A 13,074-nucleotide genomic window follows, 5' to 3' on the forward strand; every position below is an offset into this window, starting at 1 on the left:
CCAGATTGATTCTTCACTTAGCTTGCCAAAATCTTCTCTTTCTCGAGGGGGGTTGTACCTGCAAAAAACTTTCCGATGCTTAAGTTAGCACAAAAGAATTTTTCTGTATTTCTCTAATAAAATTTTTACGTACGTTCATCAATCATCTCTTTGGGGTTTTATAGAAAAATTTTATAACTTTTCCCATGATTTCTCCACATTACTAGCCTTCAATGATCATGGGTTTGGTTGGAGAAAATCATGGGATTCCTTCAACTATTACTTTCGACTCTTGACTTGGTTGAACACGTGAAGATCTTCTTGTTTCCCTTATTCACTATCTCCTTAATTTCCAGGAGTTAATGTTGAATGAATTAATGACAATCAATTGTCACCAAAATTGGATAAGCCCCTTCTCTTTCGGCTGGGGCTGGGCTTGTTGATCACGTGAGAAAGAATTCTTCCCTTGTTTCATTCCTTCTTATCCCGTTAATTCTCTTTGATAATGCTTAAGAGATTAAATAAAAATTAAATAGTAATAAAGATGAAGTAGGAGTCTTTATCACAATATATCACCATCACTTATTTATTAATAAATCACATAAATAAAATTGACATATCACCTTTGACTTGGTCTTTAATTTATTGTAGCAAATAAGATATCGCCACGTGTCGCGGTGATTTTTTGCTCCAACAAAAACTGATTAATGCTTTTATAAATCTTGAGCAAAAATTTAAGATGGGTCATGTTCATTTTGATTAAGAAATTTGGGAATTTGTGTTCGATCAGAATTTTAGATGCCATTTTGAAGTGAAAGCATTGTGTGGAAGTTAGCGTTTTAGATTTCCGACTGAAGATCTTATATTATGTCATCTAGTAAGACTTCCTTAGCCTACCAACATAGGAAACATCATCATCCAATCTGCCAAACGATGCACCATCAACACTAGTATTATGTCATCTGGTAAGACTTCCTTAGCCTACCAACATGGGAAACATCATCATCCAATCTGCCAAACGATGCACCATCAACATTGGGTGTGCGGTGTGCGATGCTTGTCCAAAAATACAATATTAATGTCTTCTAATGAAGTGAAGGAAAAGGCGGCATATGGGCAAAGTATGATAATAGGTGGGTTTTGGCTTTAAAATAAAAAATGAAAATGCTGACGTGGAGTGTTTTACATCATTAGATGAAATGAAGGGTGTGGATCTCTCCAAAGGCACACGCAGACACCAAAAGGCAGAGAATCAATGTCCGGATTAGGGATGGCAACGGGGCGGGTCAGGGTCGGGGGTGCCACCCCCATCCCCCGCCCCCGAAATTTTTTTCTTCCTCGAATCCGCCCCATTTCCCCGGATACTTAAACGGGGATTCCCCGCCCCCGACCCCGCCGGGGAGTGGCTCCCTGAACCCGCCCCGAATCCCCAACCTTGCCTTGCAACAAACCCCAATTTGGATGAACCAATCAACTTCATACTCATCAAATACTCTGTAGCTGCGCCAATTGAACACACAGAAACACTCAACAAATGACCAATCTATCAAATACCCATTTGCAAATATTCCCAGGAAGACCCAAGACAGAACTAGTTCAAAACTTTGAGAAATCTAAACTGGGTTTGCTTGAAAAATTGAAGAAATATAAGAGCTTGAATTCATACAATGTCTTTGAAGCTCCTTTTCCAAGGATTTCATTGTATTGCAACCAAAACACACAAATAAGAAACTAAAACTCCAAGCAAATGAAACGCAGAGAGAGAGAGAGAGAGAGATAGAGAGATCGAAACAGAGAGCCCTCAAGATGATGGGCTATGGACGTCCTGATGAGAGGATGGCGAGCGGCGAACGTCGAACGCGATAGCGAGCAGAGAAGGAGATTGCAGAGAGAGGGAGAAGTGAGAGAAAGAGTGAGGAGAGGGAGAGAAATCGTAGAGAGGGAGAAGAAGGGGAAGACTGAAGAGAGAGAGAGAGAGAGACAGGCAGCATGATCTATGAATCATGAAGAAAACTGGAAAAATTGTGTTTTAGCCTTTTAGGGTTTGTTTCTTTTAACTAATAAATAATAAGATATAAACTAATTAAACATAGATACTATAATTACATACTTTTTTAATATATATATATATAAACATATACGAACTAATTAAACATATACTTATACTATAAATATATTTGTAAATTGTAACTTTATAAACATATAGTATAAACTAATTTAAACTAATCAAATAGGTTTGATACAAATAGGTTATAACTTTAATACAAATAGGTTTGATACTAATTTAATAGATAATTGGATATATATCTTTATAATTTATATAATAAATTTCATATAAAAACTAAGGGTGATGTTATTGGCACTCTAAAAAAATCATCATGCACTCCAATTTTCAAAAAATATAAGAGAAAATTTGTACATGTTTAAGTATATGATGACATTTTTTGGAGTGCTAATAGTGTTTTCCAAAAACTAATTAAAAATACTCTAAACCCTCTAAATCGTGTACCCTATACCCTAAAGGCCTAAACCATATGCCATATACTATATACCCTATACCATATATACTACTATAAATTTAATGTATAGTGTATAGAGTAATTAATATAATTTAGGGTTTAGGGATAGTTTATAATTTAGGGGTATATGGTTTAGGCCTTTAGGGTTTGGGATTTATGGTTGGTTTAGGGTTTAGGGTTTATGGTTTAGGGTTTAGGGTTTATGGTCGTTTAGGGGATATAGGGTTTAAGCCTTTAGGGTTTAGGGTATAGGGTATAGGGTTTATGGTTTATGGTTTAGGGGATATAGGGTTTAGGGTATTAATTTTATTATCTAATATGTGTATAAATAAAGAGATTGGAATGTTATGATCACTAGTTCCAATTAGTCTGATGGCTAAGGCGTTGGTGGCTTTTCCTTGAGGCCTTGGGTTCGAACCCCAGGAAGCATGTTGATGTGCCTATATTAAAATAATTAGAATATATATACATATATGTATTCGGGCGCGGCCCCGTTTATCTCCCCCATTTGTGTTTTAATCGGATCGAAGGCTGGTATTTTCCTTTGTTTTCTTCTTGTCTGGGTGTTCACCACAGAGAGAGAGAGATGGATTTTCACTTTTACAGCAGAGGCAAGCAGTTCATAGGAGGTGCCCAGCAGAGGCCCACACCAGCGCCAAATTACTTTTACAGCAGAGACAAACAGTTCATAGGAGGTGCCCAGCAGAGGCCCACACCAGCGCCAAATTACACTAACAACGACGGCGCTCATAACGACGCCGTTGAGTTCTTCCACAGGTCTCATGGCAGTTTCCTTCTGTTCACTCAATTGGAGGTATATATGCTATGCAATGTCACCTTCAATCATACAAAGCTTGATTCAATCTTCTATTTTTTTTATTGTTAGTGTGTCAATTTCTTATTTATCGCAAAAGATTATTACCTTTATTCCTCCCCCGCCATATTTCTGGTGGCCCGGCCGCGCCTCCCTAACTCCAGGCACCGCCGGTCCCATTGGTATCCGATGACGGCGATCTAGAAGGTCCGCCGGTGTTGGGAAAAGGACTGCCGGAAAGATGGCGGTGGAAATCACTTATCTTTTATTTCATTTTTTGGAATGTATTCATTTATTTCAATTTGTGCTACAGTTATCGTTGTCAGCATCTAACTTGCCTGATCGTGACATCACTTCAAAGGTATGTTTATATATCCATGTCATATGAGCACTACCTGTTTAGTTCTCTGTTCTATAATAAATGAATAATGAGTGCTATCATCACTAACCTAACACATGGAAGGGTTGTCACATTATTTTGAACACTTATAATCGAGGTTAAAAACTTACTTTCTACAATCTATGGTTGTATGTCTATGTACTTGTATGACATGGTACTGTACATTTATGAGACTTATCTTAACATGGTGACCCCATGGTTGTTGTCTATGCAAAGAAATCAGATGGTAAGCTAGAGGAATTAGGGAGGACTGAAGTAATACTAAATAGTTTGAGTCCTGCATGGATAGAGAAAGTTGGAGTTGCATATCAGTTAGAGATTGTGCAGCCACTTATGTAAGTTTCTCAGATTTTATTTAGCACCTAAGTCTTTCTGAAGATATATCTTGTATTGTATCTGGTAAGATTGGTTTTGATTTGGCTGTGCTTGACTCATGTTTTCCTTTTTACTTTTCTCGCGTTCTCCCCCAAGATTTCATGTTTACGATGTTGATACAAAATATCACAATGCACCTGTGAAGGTATAACATGTTTTCTTCTTTCAATTTTAGCATTTTATTCAGAATCAAACCAAATACAAATCTTATTGAAGGTTCCTTCTGATTGTGTTGCCTTGCAGACACTGAATTTGAAGGATCAAGAATTTCTTGGGGAAGGCAATTGTGTTCTTTCAGAGGTAAGTCACCTTGTAATCAGCAGATCTCAACTAAAAACATAGGTTATTTCCATTGAGCTGGTGCAATATGTGTATAGACTATAGAGTTGCTTAATTCATATTTTTGAGTACATGTTTCTTTTCCAGTTTAAATTTCAATGATGTAATGATTATTGTTGTATAGCTACTACACTGCTCACCATTGATGCAGCTAAAGAAAGATAAGGCTGTAGCATGTAGTATTTTCCTTTATTTAATTATTTACAAAGATGTTTGCCAATGGAATTGTATTGAATTGAGTGGCTCAGATTTCATAGATTTGAGTAATCATTGCCTAAATGCTAACATATATTGTGTTTTTGTGGGTGTACTTGTTCGCTTTTCTAATGGCAGATTGTGACTAAACAAAGTCGGAGTTTAACCTTAAATGTCCATAACAGAAATGGACATGGAGGTTTGAGAAACTTAGGAACACTCACAGTCCATGCTGAAGAAACTTTTGCTTCTAGGAGTGCTGTTGAGATAAAATTCCGCTGTTCCAAGTTGGAGAACAAAGACCTCTTTTCTAAAAGTGTATGTACTTTCAACACAGCAGTCTTCATATCTCTTTACTTGTGGATATAGATTTCTATTTCTGTATGATCCTGGAAATTTCTTCTCCATTCTTTTACTTTAGGATCCTTTCTTAAGAATATCTAGAATTGTTGAGACTGGAGGTTTTGTTCCGATTTGCAAGACTGAAGTGGTGGATAACAATTTGAATCCAATTTGGAAACCACTATGCCTGCATATGCAGCTGTTTGGAAGTAAGGTAAACTTGTCAAATTATTTCTTGGCTACCTGTTAAATTAGAGTCTATAAGTCTGGTAATGGAAAAATATGGTAGACAAATTCATCTAATTTTCCAAACTTCAACTTGATGCAGGATAACCCATTTCTTATTGAGTGTTTTGATTTCAACAGAAGTGGAAACCATGTTCTAATTGGGTAATTTTTGAAATTATTGATGCCTAGTCTTTATTTTGTTTGCTTTGAACTTATCATTACTCTGTCCTTGGACCAGAAAAAAGAATGATTTTGGAACTTAAATCCTGGTCTTGTACAGGAAACTCCAAAAGTCGGTGGCAGACTTGGAAAAACTATACAAAGAAAGAAGAGGGGTGAATTTTGTCATTCCATCTTCTCATCGTGATTGTGAAAAGGTGTATATTCAAGCTTCCAGTTGATTTCTTAGTATTTCATATCAATTTACTCATACTTTTGCTTTATAATTTGCCAACATAGGTTTTGAAGGGTCAGCTGTTTGTGGATCAATTTTGTGAGAAGGAACAATTCAGCTTTCTAGATTATATTTCTAGTGGATTTGATCCTAACTTCATGGTTTCTGTTGATTTTAAGGGTAAGTAACGTTTGATATTTTTGGAAAAGGTTTTCAATTTTCACTTATACATATTTACGACATTGATTATGTTCGTGCTGTGAATATTGAATTTTTTCCAGCTTCAAATGGAAATCCTCGAAGTCCTAATTCTTTGCACTATATCAATCCTTATGGCTGCTTGAATTCTTTCCAACAGGTAAGTAGGTGCTAGGTGTGGTGCTCTAATATGGGTAGTAGTTGCACTAATATAATTCCTTTTTTGCTCACAAGGAGACTGGAACCTTTGTTCTAACCCCTTCCCCATCTCACTCAATGCCACTTAAGCTATATAGAGCTCGTGGGCCACTAATATAATATTGATAATTGCATGGGACACCAATATTATATAGTCGATATGTAAACTGGTAGAATGATATAGTTGATATGTTTACTACTGCTGTAATTAACATGATAAAACGCTTGTTAAAAATTATCGAACCAGGCTGTTAAAATTTTTTTTGTAACTGGAACCGATATTTGGTTGTTGTTGCAGTTTTCTTAGATAGAGAAATCTAACTAAGTTACTCACAATTGCACGAACCGTTATGTAGCACAGGGGATGCAAGTAAGAGGTCGATCCCTCAAAGACTGGAGATGTTGATTAATTGTTTGAGTATTTACACACTACGCACACACTCTAAAATGGGGCTTTGTGATAGATTGAGATAGAAAATTAAACTATAGAAACAATCAATTGATAAAAACACTAGGGTTCGGATTCCACACCTAGCATGCTATTCATACTTTCAATCTTATGAGCATTTGATTCAAACATGTTAACAAAGTTCACCTACCAACTAGGTTTGGCTAGCTACTAGTGGCAGCTGTTATCTACAGACTAGTTTCCTTTTACATACTTAGATCTCCGGTTGGTCTCCCTATGTAGTTAAGTATACATGTTCTCCTTTACATGTTCTCCTTCGGCTACAGTTGACATCCTCAAGCTATTACCCATGCATATTCATTATATTTCGTGAAACGATGAACATACAAACCATAGAAACTTCAGATCCATGTAATATGTAAAACTTAATCCTCACAAAACTCATGTTAAAGGAATAGAAAAACCAATTGAGGGAGACGATCTTGAGGTGCGACAGCTTCATGGTAGCTCCTCCAAGTGTGGCATTGCAAGGGCAGCCAGGAGAGTTTGAAGAACTCTCTTACTCTCGAAATTCTCCTTCTCTTCTTCACTCTAATTTCTGACTTGTGGATGGATTGGGATGATCAAATGAGAGGGTGAGGGGTTGTATTTATAGGAAAGAAATTCCTAGAAGTGTGAGGAGGTGGAGGCGGCAAAGGGCCGTGCGGCAAGCTTTCTTTCTGTGCATTCCTCCTTGAGCAGCAAGTCATGGAGGCGGCTACTTGGACAGCAAGGCGGTGTGTGTGATTAGTTGGCGAGCAAGCTTCCTTGTCTTGCAAGGAAGTGGCGTTTGGTGGAGGCCGGGCCTAGAGTGTTGTGTTTGGCTCGTTGAAGTCCTAGTTGGTCCTAGGATTCCTAATTTAAAGATCACACGGGGACGTAGGCAAAGTTAGCCGAACCTCGATAACAAATCTTTGGTGTTCTCGTGTGTTTTTAATTTTTTCTGTTTTTCTGTGTGCTGCTTGTTCCTATTGCCAAAACTGCGATAAATCTAAATACATCAAAGAATAAGGTCACAAGGGGGTTTAATTCACTACATAGAGATGCCGCTCTTTGTGGTGTGGATCTGGTCCTTGGGCCGGTCTTGCATGGGCTTGATGTGGTGGTGCACAGCAGCTCCTCCTTGTGACATCTGTGGGCTGTGCCTTCCTTGCTTATGGTGGCGGGCTGCTCTTCTTGATCTCTATGTTGCAGCCCATTCTGCTTTCCTTCATTATTTCTTTCCTGCAAAATAGCCCAATTAGCCCAGCTATTGTTGTTCCAATCTAAAACGAATAGTAATTAAATCCTAACAATTTATGAGGTTCTAAAAGCCAAATGAGGGTTAATAGTATAAAAGATGTGTATATGAATTTGACTCAACAAATACCCCCACATTTGAACTTTGATAGTCCTCAAGCAAACTGACTTAAAAACTTTTTCCAACGATTGCATTCTAGTCAAGGCCAAGTAAAAAACAATGTATAAGTACTATGTTAATCACTTTATTCACACAATGCTTTCAGTTGTACTTTGTCAATCTGTGCACATTTTAAAGTCAGTTTTTAGAACAGATCTTTGCGTACATATTAGAATTCAACTCTAATCCTTACTATGGTTTTCTCTCAGTGAAGCACTTAGAAGTTGATGTTGACACTCAATGGTATGCAAGCGAAGGCAATTAATTACATGTATAAGAAAAATACGCTCAAACAGTGATCACATAGAAATATATCAATCCTCATAAGCTTTTCTTTTATCCATACTCTACATTTATAAACTTCATTCCACCCAAAATCAAGTAGGACTTTCATATAAGGTTATAATGTAGGCTTAAGGTAGGGTTTGGTATTGAAATGAAAGGATGATCATAGGCTAGATCTATGGTCTTGTCATTCCTTAGGTACCCTAAGGCCTAGTCATCACAAATTCCTATTTTTCATAGCTTATTTTTGTTTCTGCTTTTGTTTTTCACACTCCTCATAAGATAACACTTTGATAATAAGAGTGCTTTTTCTTTTCTTTTGACATTTTTGTGAGCAGTTCTTTCTTTTGACCACTATGCTATGTTCAGACTTTTCTTTTCATCCCTAGGTACCAAAGAATACGCAACACCATAGATAAGGTTGAGTAGGGTATGGTGAGGATTGTAATTGCCCCCACACTTAGGGTTTTGGTAAGGGTTTTTAGAAAGAAAAGGCTCATGGCTCAAAGGGGATTTATCTAGGGATATTTGTAACAAAGGGTTGGTCAGGGTATACAGGTTTAAACAAACATGGCCTACTATCACTTCAACAGATTCATGAAGCTATTTAAACATGCTTTGCACATATCTCAAGAAAAGTTCTAAATCATGATTCTAAATGTGAATTACAAGTAATGATCAAAATGATGATAATTATGAGAACTTTACATGACAAGAAGTGATAAGAGTATGGAAACACTCAGTAATGAAAGTATAAGCTCAAAATCTCACCAGGTCATGTAAGTCTATTCTAATATGCACAGAAATCTCCAATTTAAAAAAAACAAAAACTAAAGTTTTTGAAAACCAAGTAATTAGCGCATAGAATATTCGAGTAAAACCTAAAGAATTGCAAGAATATCACGAATTAATCATATCACTATGTATAGTGCATAACTTAAGCCATAAACTATCATTTAATGTTGTTGGAAACGACTCAAAAAGCAAAAAAAAATTGGAAAATTTCTACCAACCCCTCCCCCACAAGAAGCGCGATAAACTAGACATTGCCCTCAATGAAAAATATAAGAAATTAGGGTTTAGAACTTCCCTTACTTGGGTTGCCTCACAAGAAGCGCCTAAGTTTATCGTCTTCAGCTAGAATGTTTTGATATCATAGTGGGTCGCTTAGAAACAAGGTTTCTACACCAGGTTCCATATGGTACTCAAAATAGGGCTTCAATCGATGACCATTGACTTTGAAGCTCTCCCCATTCTTTGGATTTTGAATCTCTATTGTTCCATATGGAAACACATTCGTAATCACAAAAGGACCCATCCATCTAGATTTCAGCTTTCTTGTATTGAACAAGAGTACCTTGTCCCCAATCTAGAATTGTTTCGGGACAAGTTTCTTGTCATGATATCTTTTGGTCATTTCCTTGTATATCCTGGCGTTCTCATAGGCATGGTGCCTTATCTTCTCTAGCTCACTGAGTTGTAATCGCTTGTTTCCACTTCTGAGCGAAATGAGAGCTTGGGATGGGGTGGAGTTATGCAGAGAATCTACTGACGCTGCTAAGGCAGCGACAACCTTTCTATTTTCTTTGAACTCCATCTTATTGAGGATGGTTTTTGATGTCTGGCACATTGAGGTTAGTCCCTGCATTAAGAAATCCCTCCTTTCCTCCCAAGAGGGTTTAATCTCTTGTTGAGTGTTGTCTATGGTTGATGGTCCTTTGCTCTGGTTGGTCTGCAACTCGTAAACTAACCGCTTCAGCTCCTAAATCTCTTGTTGTGCGGCTCTCTTTTTAGTAATTTGTTGCTTTCTGCTCCACCTTTGTGAGTTTGCAGCCATTGTATCAAATAATTCCCATGCTTCCTCAAAAGTCTTTTGTCTCAGAGCTCCTCCACATGTCATGTCGACCATGGCTCGATCCTGTTCAAGGAGTCTATCGTGAAGTACTCGATCTGCATCCATGGTGCGAAGTTATGATGGGAGAACAAACTCAGCAACTCTTGATATCTCTCCCAACTTTCAAAAAACACCTCATCTTCGTTTTGAGTGAACCCCAAGATCTGCTTCTTGATGAGGTTTGTTCTGTTATCTAGGTAGAATTTATGTAAGAACATCAAGGCCAATTCCTTCCATGTTGTGAGAGATTCAGCTTGTAATGAGCATAACCATGTCTCAGCTCGCTTCTTGAGAGAGAAAGAAAACAACCTTAGGCGTACTTGATCATCATCGAGTCCTTTCAGTTTTTAGGTTTCACATGTGATATGGAATTCTTTGATGTGCAAGTATGGGTCTTGCACATCTCCTTCTCAGAACCCTGATCTTCTCTTTCATTTTTGGATTCTTCCTTAAAACTCCTCGTCCATGCTTCTTTTTTTGTGGTGAAGGGGGAGCTCTATGCATTCTTAAAGGTGCCATTGATGATCTGTTATGTCCTGAACGTTTCTTGAATGTTTCAAGGATGCTCGAGCTTGCCTCCTCCATGAGTACCTACAAAAGAAGATAAAAATCCTAGTGAAAGAAATAAAACAACTATGTACAGAAAACAATTAACACCAATTTGCCAGTTCCCAGCAACGGCGCCAAAAGTTATGTTTATGTACTTGTATGACATGGTACTGTATCATGGTGAGACTTATCTTAACATGTTTTACCCTGAAATACTTCTTTTAACTTCTTTTATTTTATTTCAGAGTGACCTCATGGTTGCTTTCTGTGCAAAGAAATTAGATGATGAGCTAGAGGAATTAGGGAGAACAGAAGTAATACTGAATACTTTGAGTCCTCCATGGATAGAGAAAGATGGAGTTGCATATCAGTTTGAGATTGTGCAGCCACATAGGTAAGTTTCTCGGATTTTATTTAGCACCTGAATTTGTGAAGATATATCTTGTATTGTATCTGGTAAGATTGGTTTTGATTTGGCTGTGCTTGACTCACGTTTTTCTGTTTTTCTTTTCTTGTGTTCTCCCCCAAGATTTCATGTTTACGCTGTTGATACAAAATATCACAATGTACCTGTGAAGGTATAACATATATGTCTTCTTTCAATTTTAGCATTTCATTCAGAATAAAACCAAATACAAATCTTATTGAAGGTTCCTTCTTATTGAGTTGCCTCGCAGACAGTGAATTTGAAGAATCAAGAATTTCATGGGGAAGGCAATTGTGTTCTTTCAGAGGCAAGTTACCTCGAAATCAGTAGATCTCATTTAAAAACATAGGTTATTTTCATTGAGCTGGTGCAATATGCGTATAGAGTTGTTTATTTCATATGTCAGAGTATATGTTTCTTTTCCAGTTTAAATTTCAATGGTGTAATGATAATTGTTATATAGCTACTACACTGCTCACCACTGATGCAACTAAAGAAAGATATGGTTGTAGCATGTAGTATTTTCCTTTAGGGCAAGCTACATTTTAGTACCTCAATTTTGCCACCTGTTGCAAGTTGGTACCCCATGTTTAATAATTAGCCTTAAGCTCCATCAACTTCAAGGTCTTGGTATATTCCTTTATGGCTGTAGCCTTTTGTAGAGGAATGCTTATTTAAGGGACTTAAAATGAGACAACACATTCAAGAGTTGGATATCTTCACTTTAATGAATTATAAATTTCATAATCGTGTTAAATCCAACTCTTGAATATATTGTCCTACACTTGTCCCTCATTTTAAGTCTCTTAGGTGAGCATTACTGTATATTTCTATTCTTGGTTGTCTACCTTTGTATACTTGTAATTTTGGCCCTGCTTAACAGCAAAGAGCCCTTTTGTTTTCTTTTATGGATAATACAGAAGTCCACAGCGTCAGATGAGGCGGGTTCCTTGGGGCTAGATTCAAGAACTAGCTTTCTTGGATCATCTTCCATTGAGGATCACTTCCCACAGCCAAATGATTCAAAAACTGGCTCTCTTGTATCATCTTCTAATCACAAGCGCCCTACCATCACTGAGTGCTTTGTGCCGCTACTAGATAGCTCTCCTGTACCATCTAAGCCGCCGATTATTTCTGCTGTACCACCTTCCATTGTGGACTGCTTCGGCGTCAAGTTACATGAATCAAACACTGGCTCTAATGGACCACCTGTTCCTCCTGTAACATCTAAGTCGCTGATTATTTCTGCTGTACCACCTTCCATTGTGGACTGCTTCGGCGTCAAGGTACATGAATCAAACACTGGCTCTAATGGACCACCTGTTCCTGTTCAGAGCTCTGCAGAGTCGAACAAATTTCATCCACATTGAGATATGGATAGGTTGCTTGAAGATTCATGTTGTAGGATCTTTCTGGTTGCTTGTATTTTTGGTCATTCTTCGGTCGTCAGTGGAGTTGCTTGTTATTGGGGTTCTTGAGAGTTTTCCTTTAAGGAATTACTTTGTTCAACAACTACCTCATCCTCTACCTGAATTTGAATAGGTTTCTGATTTTTGCATACTCAGACTTGATATTCAAGAATTTTCTGTAACAGAATTGGAATTGAATAGCCTAAAATTAGTGGGGGTGCTGTTTTCATATCAGGCTAGATGCATAACCCATCTTTAAAAATGAAATGAATTGATTTTGTTCAGTCTATGTAGTTATCTTACTCTATAAATTCCTTTGTCTTCAAAAGGAATATTAAAAAATCAACAGTGTGATTGGAAGATAATTCAATCTAAGTGGTGATAGTTTCTGTAGAGTTATTGGTATCTTTAGTTTGGCTGATGTCAAGATGACTATTCAAACTAACCTATGTTTCTAAATTAACTTCAATTGAACAAACTTCCAACCCATTCATCCAAGCTACAGCTGCATGGGGCTTTCTACGGTACAGCTGCTGCACGGTGGAGCTGCCCTTTTTACAAGTCACGTGCATAGCACATGCAAGTCATCTGACAAATTTTATGGGTTACCTACTTACCTGGATAGCCTGTCAAGAAAAAAAAAAACACAGGAAACAAAAAGCGCATGCTTTTTACACTTTTA

General features: G+C 37.4%; 1 protein-coding gene across 1 annotated transcript; it reads left to right on the top strand.

Annotated features, from left to right (window-relative positions):
* Positions 1-3,073: 3,073 nt before the first annotated feature.
* Positions 3,074-12,638, top strand: LOC147291801 (protein BONZAI 3-like). The gene is made up of 15 exons (XM_086236305.1): positions 3,074-3,312; positions 3,626-3,673; positions 3,929-4,047; positions 4,184-4,232; positions 4,331-4,387; positions 4,760-4,939; positions 5,043-5,177; positions 5,292-5,353; positions 5,472-5,568; positions 5,651-5,765; positions 5,867-5,943; positions 10,802-10,950; positions 11,086-11,134; positions 11,234-11,290; positions 11,904-12,638. Exons 1-15 carry the CDS (start codon positions 3,085-3,087, stop codon positions 12,351-12,353), a joined length of 1,872 nt encoding a protein of 623 aa, XP_086092431.1. The 5' UTR covers positions 3,074-3,084; the 3' UTR covers positions 12,354-12,638.
* The last annotated feature ends 436 nt before the right edge of the window (positions 12,639-13,074 follow it).

Source organism: Dryas octopetala, chromosome 3 (assembly GCF_963921425.1).
Source record: "Dryas octopetala chromosome 3, drDryOcto1.1, whole genome shotgun sequence".
Lineage (NCBI taxonomy): Eukaryota > Viridiplantae > Streptophyta > Magnoliopsida > Rosales > Rosaceae > Dryas > Dryas octopetala.

What these genes read in the sequence shown, in the direction of transcription:
- LOC147291801 (XM_086236305.1), top strand. Translation starts at nt 3,085, where the DNA reads ATGGATTTTCACTTTTACAGCAGAGGCAAGCAGTTCATAGGAGGTGCC. An exon ending in TTCTGTTCACTCAATTGGAG is followed by an intron (nt 3,313 to 3,625) that starts GTATATATGCTA and finishes TTTGTGCTACAG; the next exon opens with TTATCGTTGTCAGCATCTAA. An exon ending in TGCAGCTGTTTGGAAGTAAG is followed by an intron (nt 5,178 to 5,291) that starts GTAAACTTGTCA and finishes AACTTGATGCAG; the next exon opens with GATAACCCATTTCTTATTGA.